Here is a 19,813-nt window from a genome sequence, read left to right as displayed (position 1 = left end):
CAGAAAGTAAACAGCCCTGGGTAACTGGTACAAAGGTTACGAAATAAAACATTAACCACACAGTAAAAACCTCTCCTCATACCCTCAAACTACTACTTCCTTCCCCAAGTTAACCACTATCCTATTTTTGAATTCGATGCAAATAGAATTATACATTATATATCCTTTTGCGTATGGCTTCCTTTGTTCAAAATCACATCTGAGAGCTTCTTCTATGTAGCTTTATTGTGCTCACTTGCATAATTATAAATATTATAAAATCTCTTTATCTCTACCAGTACCTGTTGCCTGAAAGTGTACTTTGTCTAATACTAATATAATACCGGTTTTCATTTGGTTAAAGATAATTGCTTAACAGGTCAGAATCTGATATTTGTATTCTCTAGGATCAAGGATTTAGCAGATAATTAACCTGGGGCATAGTTTATTTAATCCAAGGGCAATTTATTCCAACAGAACCATTGAATTTTTCCCATTACCCTGTCTACTAGTATATCTTTGGAACATAGGAATAAAAGAAAACAGAAATACAAATCTTGAGGAAACATTAGTATCAACTTTTCCTGGTTAATTATATTTTCTTTATTCTAGCAAAATTGGAAGATCTACATCCAAACCCAATAGTTTATGAATGCAGTGATTCCAACAAAATTGTTATTAGATTCATATCAGCTCAGCATAAATTGTTTTGATAGAAACACACAGTGACAACTTCATTAGAAGTTGAAATAGGACAACAGAAAAAAAATCATTGATGTAGGAACCACCATGCAAATTGTAAGCACACTGGATTTAACACTGAAATATTCCTGAGCCAGCACCCCAGTTCACTTATCAACATATGTTGAGCATTAAAAATTGGGCACAGCTTGTTTGATGGTGCCTTCTTGATGATTCCTGCACTGTTCAAGTTACAGAATATGTCTTAGAAGTGATCATTGCTGAAATAACTTATTTCTAAGAGTGGAGTAGAAAATTATTGAACAGTGTGTATTCCTACATTAATTAGCTATATGTTAGCGCCAACCATATACTAGTATATTCTGACTCGAATTGCCTAGAGGCCTCCTATCAAAGGTAAGAGTTCAAGACTATTTGATTTATGGATTTAGGCTGACATTTCCACTGTATAGCATATTTCTAGGAGGTAAGTCAACATATTCTTAACTCTTTATATCTTGCCCAGCACCTAGCTCAATTGCTGGTACAATCAGTACAAGGGGAGCTGAATGAATAATATTTATTAGTATTATGGGCTACATCGTGCCCCCTCCCCCCCAAAATTATTGAAGTCCGAAACTCCAGTATCTCAGAATGTGACTATATATGGGGATAGTGTCTTTAAAGAGGTAATTATGATAAGATGAGGTCAGATGGGTGGGCCCTAATCCAATATGACTGGTGTATCTTATTAGGGCACAGGTACAAAGAGAAGAAAAGGCCATGTGAAGGCACTGGGGGAGGAGGGCCATCTCTAAGCTAAGGAAAGAGGCCTCAGAAGAAACCAGCCCTGCTGGCACCTGACTTTAAACTTCTAGTCTCTAGAACTGTTAAGAAAATAAATTCCGGTTATTTCAACTACCTCGTCTGGAATACTTTGTTATGTCAGCCCTAGCAAACTCAGACAAATAGTAACTACATTTTTCATTTAAAATGTTCAGAAGTAGGTAGGCATTTTTACCCTTCAGCAAAAACACCACCACCACTTGTGCAGTCTTTCGACTGGTTATGGTAGTATCAACATCCCAATTCCATGTACAGACCTTCAAGGTCGTAACCCTTATAGCACAATACCTGGGTGTGAGGGAGTGTAGTGGATAATCTCAAGGAGATCTGGTTTCTAGTCCAGACTCCGCAACGAACTGGCATGTGGCCTTGGGCAAGTCACCTCCTTCTCTGTGCCACTTACCTGTAAAAGTGGAAACTGAACTAGGCGAGCTTAGATCCATTTATCCTAAAAAATGCGTGATTCCTGGTGATGGTTATAAGCAATGTGCTGTGTCAACAAGCATTCATGGTCAAGTTTGTAAAACCTCACTTGGCCATAGGGTTACTTTATTTTTTCCTGACAAAAATGTCTCTTATGCTTAAAAAAAAATTGATCTAATTACATTTATGGAGATAATAGAGCTTACAGGTGAGCCAGCAAAGATCAAGGTTTACCTAATTTCCAATCCATTAAAAATAAATTTTCTTCCAAAAGAGCCGAGACTCCTACAATCCAATATTTCTTTAAAAGAACCCAGACACAAAACACTTATCTACGGACAAGCAATATGTAGGCAGCTGATAACTGTATTACTCTTTAATTAAAAAGGACACAAACATGGTTTTCGATCACACCTCCTGTCTCAAAATTTATGGACACTAATCCCATAGGAGAGCCAAAAACTGAACCAGACTAGAAAAAGTGTTCCAACTCTTGTTTGGCATTGCACATATATCAAGTGTGTGTGTGTGTGTGTGTGTGTGTGAGAGAGAGAGAGAGAGAGAGAGAGAGAGGAGAGAGAGAGAGGGAGAGAGAGAGAGAGAGAGGTGGAGAGAGAGATGGAGAGAGAGAACTCATGCAAGTGTGCCAACATGCACTTCACTAAAGGGGGGGGGGGGGTGCCATAGAGAAAGTTGCATTACAGGACAATTAGAAAAGCAGTTTGCTCCGCAAATGAGAACTGTTCCTTAATTTTATTTTTCATCCTCACCCGAGGATATTTTTCCATTGCCTGTTTTTTTAGAGAGTGGAAGAGAGAGGGAAAGAGAGAGAGAAACATCAGTGTAAGAGAAACACATTGATTGGTTGCCTCCTGCACAAGCCCTGACCAGGGCCTGGGCCAGGAAGGAGCCTGTAACCAAGGTACATGCCCTTGACCGGAATCCAACCTGCGACCCTTTGGTCTGCAGGCCAACGCTCTATCCACTGAGCCAAACCCGCTAGGGCATTTTCTTTAATTTTAAAAGGTGTTAGCAGACTTAAGGTTTTTCAGTTTTTGAAGTTATATAGATATGTGCTTGCTATTCTCTAAATATGACAAGTTTAGATGTATGGTTATGAAAATTTTTAAAGAATATAACATCATTAGATTTACAGGTAAGACAAGGGGAAACCCAAAGTACAGACAAGAACACAGAAAAAATTTTAAGAGCGTACAGATGTCATGACATTTATTAAAAGGCATGCTACAATGCTATACTTGTTAGGAAAAGAGATTAGAGATATCAAGTAATAGTTGGCAAACATACAAACTGAACGAGAATGGAATACACTGTAGTGTACAGAAGCTTGAATTAACCATGCACGACGCATTTAGAAAATATGTTTTTTTAATATTTTATCATCTCTTTGCATTTATAACATAGTTCACATCAACAATAACAGAATCCTTTTTTCCCAATGCCACAAACTGTGTTACAAATGAAGCTGGTACTGCTGCTTATCAAAATATACAAGATAATCGATGTTTTATATAAAACCACTTTATATGTTACCTTGTTCCCCAAACCCCCCCCCTTTTTTTTCTTTTTTGGCCTGGCTAAAAAAAATGTTGTTACAAATATTTACAGCATCTTCTTCTGTTAGATGAACATTCTTATAAACTGAAAAAGGGAATCTTATGAACAGACCACGCAAAACACGAGACAATGTCATAGGCTCCTTAGCTGTGCTATTTTTTTTCTTAAGTACAGTACTGAAAATGCCCATCCAACCCTTGTCATCCTAACCCACTCTGCTCACATTTAAACTCCCATTTTCTCTAAGTAATATCAAGTAGTCTATTCACCATCAGGAAATAGAAAGTAAAGGCCGCTCTGCGCTGGGTCTTCTTTCAGAAAGGAGCTTGGGAAACAATGCTTAATAGAAGGAGCTACAACCAGAAGTCAGTCTTTGGTCAGAGCAATGAGGTGACATTTTGATGCAAAACTTTGCTTGGTCAGCGATCTTTACAATTAGTACTTTCTGGATGTGGGATGAATTTGTCAAATACCTGGGTAACAATGGAAAGGGGGGGAAAAGGCCAGAATCTGACATCAAAAATAGCTATTTAAATATCTTTTATTACAACTACTACATAGATTCAAAAATTGAAAATAATACAAGAACAAAAATCTGTTTACAGTGCTGAATCAAGCTTGCCATAAGCAGCTTTCAGTTGTGACTAGTATCACCAAGGTCACTGGACCAGACAAATATCCCTGTTCTCTGGAACACATGCCTCAGGTTACAGAAACTAAGATGACTACCACAAAGATCTAGAGCGAGCAGTTCTGTTCCTGAACCTGCACAATGCAATATAATAAATATTATGCAACAAAGGCAAAAGTGTAACTGAGGCTGCATTTACACAGTTACAATTCTTCCCTTGTATGAATAGTCTGCAGGATAACATTCTTTTAAAACTACATAGTACATCCTTCCTGAAAACCAGAATACTGATACTACCTTAGTCTCGAATAGGAAGAAAAGGTCAATTAAGACTACTGAAGAAGGCACATAAACTTTGGTCCCGTTTAGTTTTTCTCCCTCTATAAAACCCCTAAAACTAATATTTTAGTTATTTTCTATTTTTTTTAAACAATTCACAACTAACTGTTGGAATTTGCTCTGAAAAAAGACTGCAAATAGTTAGATAACAACACAGCTCTTTTAAAAGATAGCTGAGTTATATTGTCTTTAAAGGAAAAGTTTTGTGCAATCTAAACTGTATTTCTTTGAGGACAATAGTAGAATATTTTAAGTCTGGCAGTATTCTTGATAACAACAGATCAAGACAAAGGAAAGGCTAAGAAAAAATGCTTTTACGCATAGTCATGCTGTCTTTTTGGTTTTAAAAATAGCAGTACACATTAAGTTTTCAAAGAAATAGGCTAATAGTTTGGCAAACTTCAGGTTTAAGTGACTCTTTGGGGGTGGAGGGCACATACTTTTGAGCTTGTTATCTTTTGTCCAAAAATATTTAGTGGGAACAGAAGAGAAATTACATGATAATTTACTCAATCCTATATAATAAAAGCCTAATATGCTAAGTGTCTGGTTGTCCGGTTGGCCGTTCAACCAATCAAAGAGTAATATGCTAATGATATGCTAAGGCTGCTCAACCACTCTCTATGATGTGCACTGACCACCAGGGGGCAGACGCTCCTACTGGTAGGTTAGCTTGCTGCTGGGGTCCAGCCAATTGGGACTGAGAGAGATGGGCCAGACACGCCCTGGAGTCCTTCTGCGTCCCTCCCCGGCCCTGATCATGCACCAGTGGAGCCCCTCGGCCTGGCTGCGCCCTCTTGCAATCTGGGACCCCTCAGGGTATGTCAGAGAGCAGGTTTCACCTGATCCCTCATGCCAGGCCGAGGGACCCTACTGGTGCACAAATTTGTGCACCGGGCCTCTAGTGTATATATAAACTTTGCTGCCAAAGGACAGGGAAGCTTTGAAATGTTTACATGAAACCGAACAGAGACATTCATTAGCGTTACTTCTAACCAACTGAGGCAGAACCTAGATTATTATTGTAGGTATTGCCCTGCTCCCATAAGGAATTAGGCAAGCAGAAAGAAATATGTCTCTAAAAATGATGATATTTGCATCTTTTGACAAAAAAAAAATCAGAAATATTATTACTACAAATAAAAGATTACAATATTTAGTCTTAAAGGATTTATGGCATTCTGTAGGAGCTATTGGGTAAAATGCTGATATTCTTAATTGGTAAGTTAACAATTTAGTTACTGGATCATTTTTCTATTTGTATTTCACACAAAACACATTTTACTGCTCTGCAACTTACTTAAATCTCAAAGAAAAACTTTTTGGCATAAATTGCTACTTGTTAAACATGTACTGCTATTTTTTTAAAGTCCTGAATATATATACTTTGTGTAAAAGTGAAGACACTTCCAAAAGTGATAAGACATACTCCTTAAAATAAAGTAAATAAGCTTAAAAATAGAATACTATGTCAGCTGAACAGTGAAAACATGACTTAGAAGATATCTAATAAATGCATGCCAAAAACAAAAATACAAAGATCTAATTTTTCCACTACCCTGATATTTTAAAATCTTTTTACATAAACTATGCCAACACAAACACTATAGACTTCTAGAAGTCAAACAGCAAATAGCCCAGTATAGATAACATCCATGTGCTACAGCTAATTTTAGACACAAATTGATGGTTTCAAACACACTACTTTAAATAATATCTCATTTTTCCAAATCTTAATTTGATTTTCTTTGTCAATAAATTAAAAGGTATGTAATGTGTATATGTATGTACAACATCAGAAGAGTGTATGTGTGTGTGTATATAGATATATACATATCTGTGTATATATATATATACACATATAAACACACATACACAAATCCCTGAAAAGGATTCAAACGTTCTTTCAGATTTAAAGGCCATGCTCTATTTCAAAATTACATTCAACACCCTTATGATCTCCCTTCTGCTACACTTTTGCTACACTTACACGCTGATTATGAGAATCATGACTTTAAACTACACAGAAATTCGTAACTCAAAGCAAATGAAAGAATCCAATTTCACCCGTCACTAAAACTTTAATAGTGCCTGTATGGAGGGAAAAAGGCAGTAAATTTTGGGAGCTGTCTCAAAGACATTTTCCCCTTCCCCTTTACTCAGTGTTTAGCTAAAAATATATCTCATAAGTGAAAAAAATAAAAAATCTGATAAGTGATTATACCTATCTATTCAGCCAATGCTAAACTGATGCACCCAAAAGGTCTCAATTTAGTAGTCTCCTTCCGATTCTACCCGCCTTCTACTGCTCAGTGTTGAGTGAATTCTGCTTTTTAACAACCTATAATATCTCCTGTGTCTCCAATTTTTTGTAAAATTTCTTTTGTAGAACTCTTCCTGTGTTCAAATAAATGGCTGGAATATAGCAAAGAGATTGAGATATTCCTCTTAAAGGTGAGATGAGCCACTCTGAGAATCTGAGAAGTGTAAAAGTGGTGGACAAAAATGTCCCTTTTGACAAATCCCGCTTTTAAAATATCTGATCAAGCATTGAAGGAGTAATTAACAAAAGCTAAGTTTCTCATTAAAAAGAAACAATTTTACATTATACAATCACTGAAGCCACATTAAAATGCACTCTTACATTCAACCAAAAAAGGGAATGGGACTGAGAATGAGAAGGAACCCACTCTGCCATACTCCACATATGTGGGCACTCAGTAATGATACATTAACAAAGAAAAGCAAGTTCTGCTTGAGTACTGAGAAAAATCAAGTAATCCTGAGACAAAATCTGATGAATGATAAAGATTTGACAAGATCCAAAAACTGAGATTCCATTTCATAGCTCCAAATCAGTATGCCATAATGGCAATGACTGCTATTGGTCAAATGTGAAGAGGCCTACAGGTGTACAGTGAATTATTGTCTAAACCATTTATCCTTCCCCACCCCATCTCTGCACCAAAGCACCATAAATTTGGATAAAAATGATCACTTATTGAAAACTACTTAAAATAGCAATGAAAAATCCTTTAAAATCCTTACCAAAACAGGGAAAGAAAAGGGAAACACTCACCAAGCCCACAATATAGCTTTCAAGATACTTAGATAAAACTCTAACCTATTGTATTATAAGCACATAATAAGGCACATAATTAGAAATTAAGTAAATACACAGTAATTCTGAATAAGTATTACAGATTATAGTGGTACAAAAAACCCTTGAGATTAATTTTTTTCTAAAAGAAGACCTTACCAAAAATAACTTTTAAAAATCTGTCAAACCATATGATAGACCTGAATATTTTCCTTAAGACTGTAAACTTTTTTTCTGAAAACAATTATAAAAAAGTTGTTTATAAGTAAAATTTTTTTTAGTTTTCTAAGATCATATTTTATTACTCAGCATATGTATCATTTTAAATTTAAAACATGATTTTTCCAAAGAAAGTTACTGATTTTTCTGACACCTTAATTGATCCTGGTTGGATTCCACTTAATTTCCTTGGGACAGCTGAGATGCTTCATTTCTCCAAATACTCTTAAAAAATTAAAGATACGCAATATTCATAGGAGTGTCTTACCACTGGGGAAAAAAAAAACTAAAAGAAAACATGAAGTTTACAAATATGCTTCCAACACAAACCAATTTGTTTATGTATAACCATCAATATATGTCAAATAATTGATGTAATTTATACATGAACAAATTCTGAATCATAAAGTTAAAAACTTGGTTGTAAGAAATTGAAATTACTTATATCAAGTAATTTTAAAAGTTGTTATATTTAGTTTTTTAAAGTACAAAGGAGTTTAGAAATGTATAAGGCTGATCTGGTCCCAAACTAAAAGAGTCTGTCCTTCTGAAATCCAATTTAATATGGGGAAGTGAATTACTGAAAAAATTTTTTTTCCTGAAGATTATTTTCATAGAAACTAAGATATAAAAGAAAAACACCCCTTTGAGCACATATTGGCAGGGGGGAAAACATTCCTTAATTTTTTGAATATACTTAAACAGCAAACTCAGAAAAAAAATCATTTTTGTAAAAGAGGCAGAATTGGTCTTGAGTTGCTTCAGTCTATGTCTGAACATTTTACTGCTATTATGGTCCAGTCTTAGAAGAAAAATTCACAGAAAGTCAGATTGTAGATTTTGAGAAGGAAACTCTGAGGTGGTGATTTTCTCCAAGGTCATGGTTATGAAGCTCAATGAGGGCCTGGATTGCTTCTTCCACAGATCCCAACTGAATAAGGGCCATTTTGCGATCTTTCCTAAAAATGGGATAAGAAATTTAAAAAGGGTATAGAATTAATTTTGTCTATAAACCTTCTCTCCCACCCTAGAAGACTTCTTGAAATGACCCTAAAATTTGCATACCATATTAAATAAAGTTAATGTGTTTCTTAAAAGCAAGGACTTACTGAAAGAATTTAAAAGCCTTCACTGAACATCCAGCTTCTGTGAAAAGGTTCTTCAGATCATCCATCGTAACGGAAGGTCTGTGAAAACATCAGAGTCAACCAAGTATCTTAGCGCCCTAATTCTCAAATGAAGCAAAGATTAACTTGCAATTGTTAAATCTCCAGAGTACCTCACATTTCATAGAGACTAAAGCCATGCAATGAAGACATGATTTGGAACTGTCCTGAAGATGTTCAAGGTTGACACATACCACATACATGTCCTCAAAAAACAGAATTTTGTCTTAAATCTTTTGCAAACAATGTGGACAGGTACATGAATACCAAGAATATCTTTCTATACAGGGGTGGGCAAACGTAGGTTTACAGTTGTGAGTACTAGCCAGTTAACTGCCATGCGTTCAAAATGGAAACCATCCTTGTGTCTACAGACGCTTATGGCGTACAAAGGGATAGGAAGTTTATTCTTGTTTTATTATTTATTAACTATTGTATTATTTATTTGTATTACAACTATAAACCTACTTTTGCCCACCCCTGTATTTATTCTTTCAAAGGAATTAGTACTCATACCACAGACTTCAGTAATTAACTCTAGTACTTCCAAAGCTAGTTCTAACTTATCGACTGTAGTCCACTGTAGTCCAGAGTTCTGCACTTTAGTTTTGTTTTTTTAATTCACACCCAAGGACATGCTTGGGGGTGGGGGGGAAAGGAGAGAGAGAGAGAGAGAGTGAGAGAGAGAGAGAGAGAGAGAGAGAGAGAGAGAGAGAGATGGGTTGCCAAATGGGGATCAAACCTGCACCCCAGAGGTGCCCTGGCTGGAAATCGAACTGGCAACCTTTCAGTGCACCAGACAACACTCAACCGAGTCACTCCAGCTGGCCAGTGTTCTACATTTTAAACTGCTTTCAGGATAATTATGAATATGTGTTAATAGCCAGGCTCCAGGATGGCCCCAATTACTCTTGCTTCCTGGAATTCACGCCCTCAAATATACCCTTGCCACACTGAATAGGGATGCCCTCTGTAACCTTTAAAGGTACTATAGAAATTACATATGTAACTGCAGTTCCCACCTCACCTTCTGTTGAATCATTAGCTTTAGAGGAAACCAGCTGCTATTTCATGAGGACACTACAGCCGCCACATGGAGAGGTCCTTGTGACAAGCAACTGAGGGTCTCCTGTCAATAACTAGGCACATGAATGAGCCACTTTGGAAGTCAGTCCTCTAGCCCCAGTTCAATCTTCAGATGCAACCTTATGATAGACTCTCAGCCAAAACAATCCAGCTAAGCAACTTCTGGATTCTTGACTCACAGCTACAGTATGAGATAATGAACGTTAATTACTGTGTTCCGTTTTGGGGTGATCTGTTATGAAGCAGATGACTAATACAGTGAGTGGCCAACTGACTAAAAGTAGACTCACTTCACAACTGCCAGCAAGGCTGGTATAGCAGAAAAATAACTGGCTCTGCAGGGAGACAGGTCTGTCTTCCCATTCTATTTCTCATTCACTTGGTACATCACTTGAAGTAAGTTACTTAAGTAAGTAAGTTTTAAATTGGGTGCCATTCTGAGTGGTGTGATGAAATCTGCCATCCTGCTCCACTGTGCCTAAGACATGAATCGTCCCTTTGTCCAGTGTTTCCAAACAGTATACGGTACATGCCTGTTAGTCACTAGTACCCCTCTTGGTGTTCAGATCGCCGATCACAGTATTCCAGTGCTTGTGTTCAAGTCACCCTTGTTTTACTTATTAATGGCGCCAAAGTGCAAAAGCAGTGATGCTGGCAATTCAGATATGCCAAAGAGAAGCCATAAAGTGCTTCTTTTAAGGGAAAAGGTGAGAGTTCTTGACTTAGTAAGAGAGACTACATTCACATAACTTTTATTACAGTAGTTACTTGAGACCAGCTTGAAGGTAACGGGAAAGGTAACGACAGGAGCCTGCCTCAGTATCTAAATATGTTGCCACTCTACAGACTTTATAGTGATGAGCTGCTAAATTTCTAGATCCACAAATCTAGTTTTTTTTTTCTTAAGTGGCTCCTCTAGCTTCCAAGCCGGCCTAAGGTTAGAGCCCTGCCCAATTCAGATTCAAGGTTTCTCTCACTAGGCTAACTGGAGACTAGCTTGGAGCCTGAGTATTCAATACTATTTTGAGTAATTATTTTCTATTCTTATTCATCTCCTTTTCTCATTCTTAATAACAATCCAAAATCTCACCATTCTTCATTCCCCGAGTCTTTAAATTTCCACACACATGCACACATACAACCATTTCCCACAGCTTTTAACTCTTTCCAAAGCTTATCCCCCTTCATATATTTGATTAAATTATACAAAACTGCCATCTTTGTTGGTCAAGGAATTCAAGAATTAGAACAGGAGTTGCTACCATTAAAACAAACAAACAAAACAGGGTTTTTTGTTGTTTTTTAAATCAGGATATGATTTCAGAGCACAAGGGAGAGGGAGAGAGAGAAACATCAATGATGAGAGAGAATCATTGATTGGCTGGCTGCCTCCTGCACGTCCCCCACACTGGAGATCGAGTTGGCAACCCGAACATGTGCCCTGATCAGGAATCAAACCATCATCTCCTGGTTCATAGGTCAATGCTCAACCACTGAGCCACCAAGGCCGGGCTCAGATGTTTTCTATACAGGGCCACATAGTAAATACCTTAGGTTTTGATGACCATACAGTCTCTGTTGCAACACTCCACCTCTGATGTTATAGCTCAAAAGCAGCCATAGATAGTATATAAATGAGCAAGTGTGGTTGTGCTCCGAGAAACATTATTTATGGAATGGGAAATTTAAATTTTATATAATTTTCTCAAATCACAAATTATTTCCATTTTGCCCCTCCTCCCCAACCCACCCGCAATTTGAAAATATAAAAGTCAGTCTTAGCTCGTGGGCCATACCAAAACAGATGGTTTTGGACCATGGGTAGTCTATTAATCCCAGACTTAGAAAACAACTAAAGAACAAGTCTGGCTCTAGCTGGTTTGGCTTAGTGGATAGAGTGTTGGCCTGTGGACTGAAGTGTTCCGGTTTGATTCTGGTCAGGGACACACGCCTGGGTTGCAGGTCGATCCCCACTAGGAGGCATGCAGGAGGCAGCAAATCAATGATTCTCTCTCATCATTGATGTTTCTTTCCTTCTCTCTCTCTCTCTCTCTCTCCCTTCTACTCTGAAATCAATAAAAATATATACATATTTTTTTAAAAAAAGAACAAGTCTGCTACAACACCAGTTAATAGAGTGATCGCACACAAAAATAATAATTAACATATTAGTTAAAATTAATCATTATATATGGCTTTGCAGCTTATAGATAAAAAAATTAAAAATTCTTCAAATTCTTAAATACATAAATTATTTGCCCTGGTTGGGAGGTTCAGTTGGTTGGGATTCAATTCCCAGTCAAGGCACATACCTAAGTTTTGCGTTCTAAACCCTCAGTACACATACTAGAGCAACTGATCAATGTCTCTCTGATTTTCTGTCTGTCTGTCTGTCTCTCTTTCCTGTCTCTAAACATACCCATGGAAGGATTTAAAAAAAAACACAAAAAAACATAAATTATTTGACTTTGCTCTGTTGGTTACTTAAGTCTTTATATGTATGCAAAGGAATGAACAAATATGTGCCAATGGAATATTTCTGCATAAACTTATTTTTATGCCCTTTTATAACTGAAAGGTAACTAGTTGCTAATTTTCTACTTGTAAGAAATTTTTTAAAATACTGATATCCTTACTTTTGCAGTGTACGACTGAAGATATAACCTTCTTAAGACATAATAATAAATTAATCCTCTCACAAGAAATTAGTCAGTAGGACAATTGCTACATTAGAATAATTTGAGTTGGTTTTTTTAAAAAATATATTTTTATTGATTTCAGAGAGGAAGGGGAAGAGAGAGAGAAAGAGAGAAAGAGAAAGAGAAAGAGAGAGAGAGAGAGAGAGAGAGAGAGAGAGAGAGAGAGAGAGAGAGAGAAACATCAATGATGAGAGAATCATTGATCGGCTGCCTCCTGCACACCCCCCACTGGGGACTGAGTTTGCAACCTGGGCATGTGCCCATGACTGGAACTGAACCTGATACCCTTCAGTCCCCAGGCCGACGCTCTATCTACTGAGCCAAACCAGCTAGGGCTAATTTCAGAGTTTTTACCTCCCCTAAAACATATTGTTTATAATAATAATTATATTAATTATTAACCAACAGTAGGATAATAACTAATTAGGTACATACGGGATGTTGGAAAGATGCAGAGTGGCTGACGGTGGAAAAATATTCTGGAAGTTTTTAGAGCCAGGCTTTTTAAAGCGATGCAAAGGACTATTACTAAAATCCTTAGTCAGACCTTGGTCTTCTTGTCCCTCCCGAGGAAGCTGAACTGCCTGATGTTTGGACAGTGTAGCACGGAGCACTTTTCCATAAAGTCTCTGACCATTCAGATGGTTCATTGCTGATGCATAGGAAGAAAATAAGGAAAGTTTGGGTATTAAGATAGAGCCTCTATAAAATTTGTCTAAATTATCATAAAATCTTTTTATTTAGTCATTTAAAATTATATTGTCAGTTTGTGGGTTAAAATGGTTTTAAATTTTAAAACTCTTACATATAGAAATGTGTTAGATAATTTATTTTACAATAACAAAAGAAGCAGTCAAACAAAAATCAACTCTCTTCCTAGGAAGTTCCAGAGTGCCTGGAACATAACAAGTGTTCAGGAAACGGTTACTGAATAAATTAGTTTAATATGAAGCAAAGTATTTTCTACAAAAGTTCCAAGTAGTAACATTTTAAATAGCCACTATAACAATAAACAGAGAGGCCATAGAATGACACTGTCGTGTGCCATCATTACGAAGTTTGCCCAAACTTTTATGCCATGCAACAGTTCTAGAAAAGTTAATTTGGAACAAAAACAAATAAATAATAAAATAATAAAATTAAACAAAGCAAGTGATGTTTAATAGTTTAAACTTAGAGAAAAACCCTAGAGTGAAAGTTCTAAATAGCAACAAGTAGAAAACGAACTTCAAAGAGTAATAAATATTTTTAATCTTTATAAAACATAAGCAGATACAAATAATGAAGATACTACCACAAAGAAATACTTTTTGGTAAAGTATATTCCTACTAGCTGTAAGTTTGCTTATTTTATAGAAAAATTTACATAAAAAGGGGGAGGTCACCACTGTTATTACTATTAATCATCAGTACCTAGCTGAGCTTGATTTGCATCTGCCATCTGAACCAAAGCATTTTCTTTCTTATTAAACATAATCTTCACTCGATGTACATCACCATATACTCCTAATTAAAAAGACAAAACAAAACAATTTTTAATGTCTGTGTAGTATTTACAAATACATTTAAAGAAGTTTTCTTTTCCCTTATTATACAGGGTGGGGTAAAAGTAGGTTCACAATTGTGAGTACATGAAACACAGTTTATTATTGTATTATTATTTATTAACTAGAGGCCCAGTGCACGAATTCATGCATGGGGGGGTCTGGCTGGCCCACCCTCATGGGGGCCCATCGGGTCAGGCTGGCCGGGGGGAGGGCACAAGGGAGGTTGGCTGGTCGGCCCGCCCCTGATCAGGGTGAGGGGGGCCAATCGGGGGCAGGGCAGGCCAGGGGGAGGGGCTGCGGGCAGTTGGCGGACTGGCCCCACTCCCTGGCCAAACTCCCAGTTGAGGGGACAATTTGCACATTAGCCTTTTATTATATAGGATTATTGTATTATTTTTCATTTGAACAACTATAAACCTACTTTTGTCTGACCCTGTATATATTCCCTGAGCTATTTCATACACATGCTCCCAAATTTGTATCCCTTCTATGTTCCGGATCTCCCCTTTCCTCTTCCTACTTCAGTGTTCACAAACTCTGTTCATAGTTATTACCATCATCCAAATACTTACTCTAGTCAGACACTTGGGATTCAGCTTTTGATTTCCTTTTCTTAAATTCTTTTTTTTTTTAAATATATTTTTATTGATTTCAGAGAGGAAGGGAGAGGGAGAGAGATAGAAACATCAATGATGAGAGAGAATCATTGATTGGCTGCCTCTTGCATGCCCCACACTGGGGATCAAGCTCACAACCCGGGCCTGTGCCCTGACCAGGAATTGAACCGTGGTCTCCCGGTTTATAGGTCAATGCTCAACCACTGTATCACGCCGGCCAGGCCTTTTCTTAAATTCTTACATTCAATCCATCACCAGCACTGATTGGTTTTATGGTCTAAATCTCTCTCACATTTGCCTACTTCCTCCCATCCTCATTACCATCAAAGCTATCTTCACAACAGCCTCCTAATTAATCTTTTACATCCAAGTTTTCTACACTGGTGTTCTCCATAATGGGTCCTACATCCCAAAGAACAGGCAAAATGATTCATTGGGGTGTGGAAGGAAAATAAACTTTTTTAAACACTGGTTTGTTTATATATAAAACCAGTATGAAACACATTTTATTAATTTTTAACATATATAAAAAATTATAGGCAGAAGTTTCTGTAATATAAAGGACATTCTCTCCTTTTTGTCATTCAGCATATTAAAATATACTGCAGTTTATGTGCTAATAGGTATCACCAATGTTACAAAAATAAGACCCTTAAGTAGTTGCATCATTACCATACTTTGTAATGTGATGAAAACGACTATGGAAATTTTCAAGGCACACAAAGGAGTGCTGATTATCTTGTGGGCAAGCACCTAAGAGCAACTGAACTTAGAGATGAGTGGTACTTTTAAAGTTTAAAACAAAAAGATTATTCCAATTTTCTGTTCTTTTCAGAAATGACAAGTGGCTGAAATAGCTATTACTTTTTAAAAAACAATCCCCCACACACAATTTGTTCTTCAAGCTGAGGGTGATATTTTTTTAAATGAGTGAGAAATTAACTACTTTTAGAAAGAAATGTGCTTGGACTATTAAAGAGATATAAAAATGTATCATTAATACATGATTTCATTACTGAAAACAGAAATGTGTGATCAATAAAAACTTTTACTGCAAATGAGCATGGAAGATCTCCGTGGGATGATCAAAATGTTCTAAAACTGGGCTTTGATAATAATGACTGCACAATTCCGTACTGTTGTGTACCTATAAATGACACCCCAAAAACACAGCTTAAAACACCTATTATCCACTCAAAAAATTTACAACAATTTTTTATTGTATTAAAAATTCTTCTAAATGGAAGTGAGTTTTAACTCCATTTGTTAAAAATATTCTCATGCAATAGTTTCAAGATCAACTAATTTAACAAGAGGAAAAATTGAATTTTTCAAAGTACAACAAAAATTAGTGAATTAAACTGAAAAATCAGTATCATAATTAGGTGTAGCAACAATGAAACACTTCCATTTATACCACATATATTTATGAGGTTTCTTTTTCAGTTTGACAACCATTAAGATCAAGTACTAAAATAAAGTGAATTTAGAATCAGACCTTAGGATATTGAATGAAAATAAAAAAGATTTCTGAAAATAATGAAGCATATTATATCATATTTCTCACTAAATGTTAATGAAAAAGTTTTTATGAAAAAGTTTCACCATTAATAAAAATCTTTAAGATATTAAATACTGCTTATGTAATTGCTCATATATTTGTACATATTACACTATATATAATGATTACAGTGAATATGGATGAAGTGTATGAATAATGAGTCATATATAAATTAGGAGTATGTGCTAAATTTTTTTTTAAATATATTTTTATTGATTTCAGAGAGGAAGGGAGAGGGAGAGAGAGATAAAACATCAATGATGAGAATCATTAATCAGCTCCTCCTGCATGGCCCCCACTGGGGACTGAGCCTGCAAGCCAGGCACGTGCCCTTGACCGGAATCAAACCCGAAACCCTTCAGTCCTCAGGCCTCAGGCCGACACTCTATCAGGGGTAGGCAAACTTTTTAACTCGAGGGCCACAATGGGTTCTTAAACTGGACCGGAGGGCCGGAACAAAAGCATGGATGGAGTGTTTGTGTGAACTAATATAAATTCAAAGTAAACATCATTACATAAAAGGGTACGGTCTTTTTTTTCTTTAGTTTTATTCATTTCAAACGGGTTGGATCCGGCCCGTGGGCCGTAGTTTGCCCATGGCTGCTCTATCCACTGAGCCAAACTGGCTAGGGCTGTGCTAGATTTTTTTAACTGAGAAAATCACTATTGGAAAGTTTGGAAATTGGTAAAACCTGAAGCTCATAATTCCTCTCTCCTGCTTAAAACTATTCAATGGTTTCCCATGGTTCTTAGGTTAAAACCAAGCTCCATAATTTAGCTTACAAGCTCTTCATGATGTGTCCCACCCACGTGTACAACTTCAACATGTCTGTCCCTTATACTCTCCATTGGACTTCCTTCACTTCCCTGCTCCAGAAGCTCTCTCACTATAATGCCTGTGAAAGGATATTTGCCCTCCTTTTTCTGCCTGGTTAATGCTTATGATTTTTCACAAGTCAGTTTTAACTATAATTTCTCTTGGCATACCATCTCCGATTCCCTCAGCTAGGTTAGGACTCCCAGCTATACAGTCCCTTTTTAAATAAAATTTTATTGTAATTACTTACTAATACTCTATCTTCAGTGTCAAACACACTACTTGGCACATAGAGACAGTCAATAAATATTACTGAATGATGAAATGTATTCAATCCATATCATAGATAATACTAAAAATAGAAAAAAAAGAAACTTACCAAATAGGATAAACAGCCCATGTGGTGTGATAAGCTGAAAGGATAATACAAAATACAGGTGTCTGACTAATATACGTAAAACTTTAAAATAAGTTTACTTGTAATAATAACAGTTGACTTTGTTTAAAGCATTTATTTTATATACTTCCTCTATATATACTAGTGATGAATTTTAATAAATATTCTTAAAATAAACTTAAAATTTATTTGAATACAACTCTAGATCAGAAGTGACTACAGACCTCTTCTGAAAGACTATGTTACAATGCTTTCCAACTCACATCAGGATTGAGATTGGTGACAAGCAGAACAGAATTTCCTGGTATACCACCAGCCCCAGGAATGGCCATCCTTCCAGTGACAGCAGAGGAGGTGAGTGCGAGAGGACCAAGAGCTCCAGGAACACCTGGGACTGACAGACCTTTTTAAAACATCAAAAGCATTTCATATTTTAGTTATCTGAAGATTACAACACTTGATAAATAAATAAAGACAAAAGCAAAATAAATAAAGAAGAAAATGTGTCAGGGCGTGTGCAGGAGGTAACCTATCAATGTTTCTCTCCCTCTCCCTCCCCTTTGACACCCTCCTCCGCCCATTCCCTTCCACTCTATCAAAAAATATAGGACATCAGAAAAAATCATTTCAAACTGAACTTTGAAAAAAATCACCTGTAGCTTGAGGAAATCCAATGGCTGGGGCAAATCCAGCAGCCCCTGCATACGGTGAGGAAATTATACCTGGTGCACCTAATGGAAAAGAGAAGCTAAAATAAATATATTACCTTCTATAAATATGGTTATCAAAGCAATATAAAATGGCTATATAAGGGCATATTATTGATAAAGAATTCTGTTGTAAAGTAAAAATTTATTCAATAGGTGATCGCTAATGTAGAGTCTCTGCCACTTCCAGAGGTGAACCCCTTTCAATTGAGTTCAGGGTGTAGAGTACAGCTTAGCTGTTATTTAGTTTTGAGTTATTAGTTTGTTATTTAGGTTGAAATTCTTGCCCTTATTTAAAGGATTGTTTCTATGTAAAAGTCAATAAAAACTTATTGGGTTGTATACCTATGGGGTACTGAATTGATAAAAAGGAAATATAAAATACAAATCCTTGCCTCTGAGAGGTTTACAAACTAAACATTTAATTTGAGGAGATTCATATGCTGAGGATCTAGTGGTTTAAATACAAATGCATTACAAGTGGTCTAAGAAGAAAGGATCACAGAGGATACACTGTGATTTTTTTGTAGAAGGTTTCTCAGGAGGTAAAACTTGAGCTAGGCATTATGCATTGAAAAGCACAGTGTTTAGTGTGCACTAGGTGCTAAACAAATGCTGGTACCTTTCCTTTCAGAAACCTGGTGACTATGCATCAATAACAAAAACAGGACTTAGTTCCAATGGAGGAGTCAGTATTAATAGGAAAACAATTTGGTTTTGGACATGTCAAGGTGGAGGTAAAAACCTTCAAATGGTAATGTCCAACAGTGGAAACGAGGGGGCAAACTCAGAATAACAATAGAGATTTATAAATCATCTATGTAGAAATAAATGAAGCCGAATGAATGAGAGTCCCACTGAAAAGGACACACGACAAAAAAACTAAGAGAGCTAAAAACAAAACCTGGGAATATCGATTGGTACACTTAAATAGCAGAGGAAAGAAGAGGGACATTCTAAAAGAGAAAAAAAAAACACACCAGCCTTCGAACTAGGAAAAAAAGTGAATTCTAGTTCTTCGGGATCTAGAGAATCAAAGTTATTTTGGAGAAGGGGTTCAACAGAGGTTAAAAAGAATGAGAAATGTGAAAGATAAAGAACAGTTTTAGAGCAGCAGTGAAAAGTTAGATTGTGAGAGCCAAAGGGAGGGTTTTGTTTTTTAATAATAGGGTGATGGATATATTTATAGAAGAATATAGGCTGTATTTTCCAGAAGAGTTAAAAGCTTATGTAAGTTTATTCTCTTCATGAAAGAGATTTAACAGAATTAGTTGAATATATAGCTGTGTTTTATTAAAATAATTCAAGAAAATATAGTTATTGAGACTTCAGAGGTAGAGCTAGCAGAGAGAACTGAAAACACAAAATAAATGACAGAATAACTGATGTAATTAGAAGGGAAGCATATTTATTGAAAGCA

The 19,813-nt window shown here is 36.3% G+C and overlaps 1 protein-coding gene across 6 annotated transcripts in view; it reads right to left on the bottom strand.

The window, feature by feature from the left end:
- Positions 1-3,300: 3,300 nt before the first annotated feature.
- PTBP3 (polypyrimidine tract binding protein 3) overlaps positions 3,301-19,813 on the bottom strand; it is a 78,790-nt gene continuing 62,277 nt past the window's right edge. For all 6 annotated transcript variants that reach the window (XM_070430889.1, XM_070430890.1, XM_070430891.1 and 3 more), the window contains 7 exons: positions 18,340-18,417; positions 17,950-18,089; positions 17,669-17,702; positions 14,161-14,253; positions 13,183-13,399; positions 8,906-8,983; positions 3,301-8,755 (listed from right to left, as the gene is read on the bottom strand). In XM_070430889.1, the coding sequence (XP_070286990.1) occupies positions 8,623-8,755; positions 8,906-8,983; positions 13,183-13,399; positions 14,161-14,253; positions 17,669-17,702; positions 17,950-18,089; positions 18,340-18,417 (773 nt within the window). In that variant the 3' untranslated portion in view covers positions 3,301-8,622. The remainder of the gene's footprint in view (positions 8,756-8,905; positions 8,984-13,182; positions 13,400-14,160; positions 14,254-17,668; positions 17,703-17,949; positions 18,090-18,339; positions 18,418-19,813) is intronic.

The sequence above is a fragment of the Myotis yumanensis genome, unplaced genomic scaffold, assembly GCF_028538775.1.
Source record: "Myotis yumanensis isolate MYYU_CA2020_CCGP unplaced genomic scaffold, mMyoYum1.0.hap1 SCAF_12, whole genome shotgun sequence".
NCBI lineage: Eukaryota > Metazoa > Chordata > Mammalia > Chiroptera > Vespertilionidae > Myotis > Myotis yumanensis.
Note: the sequence above shows the minus strand (reverse complement) of the source record. Positions and strands in the feature narration are given on the sequence as shown.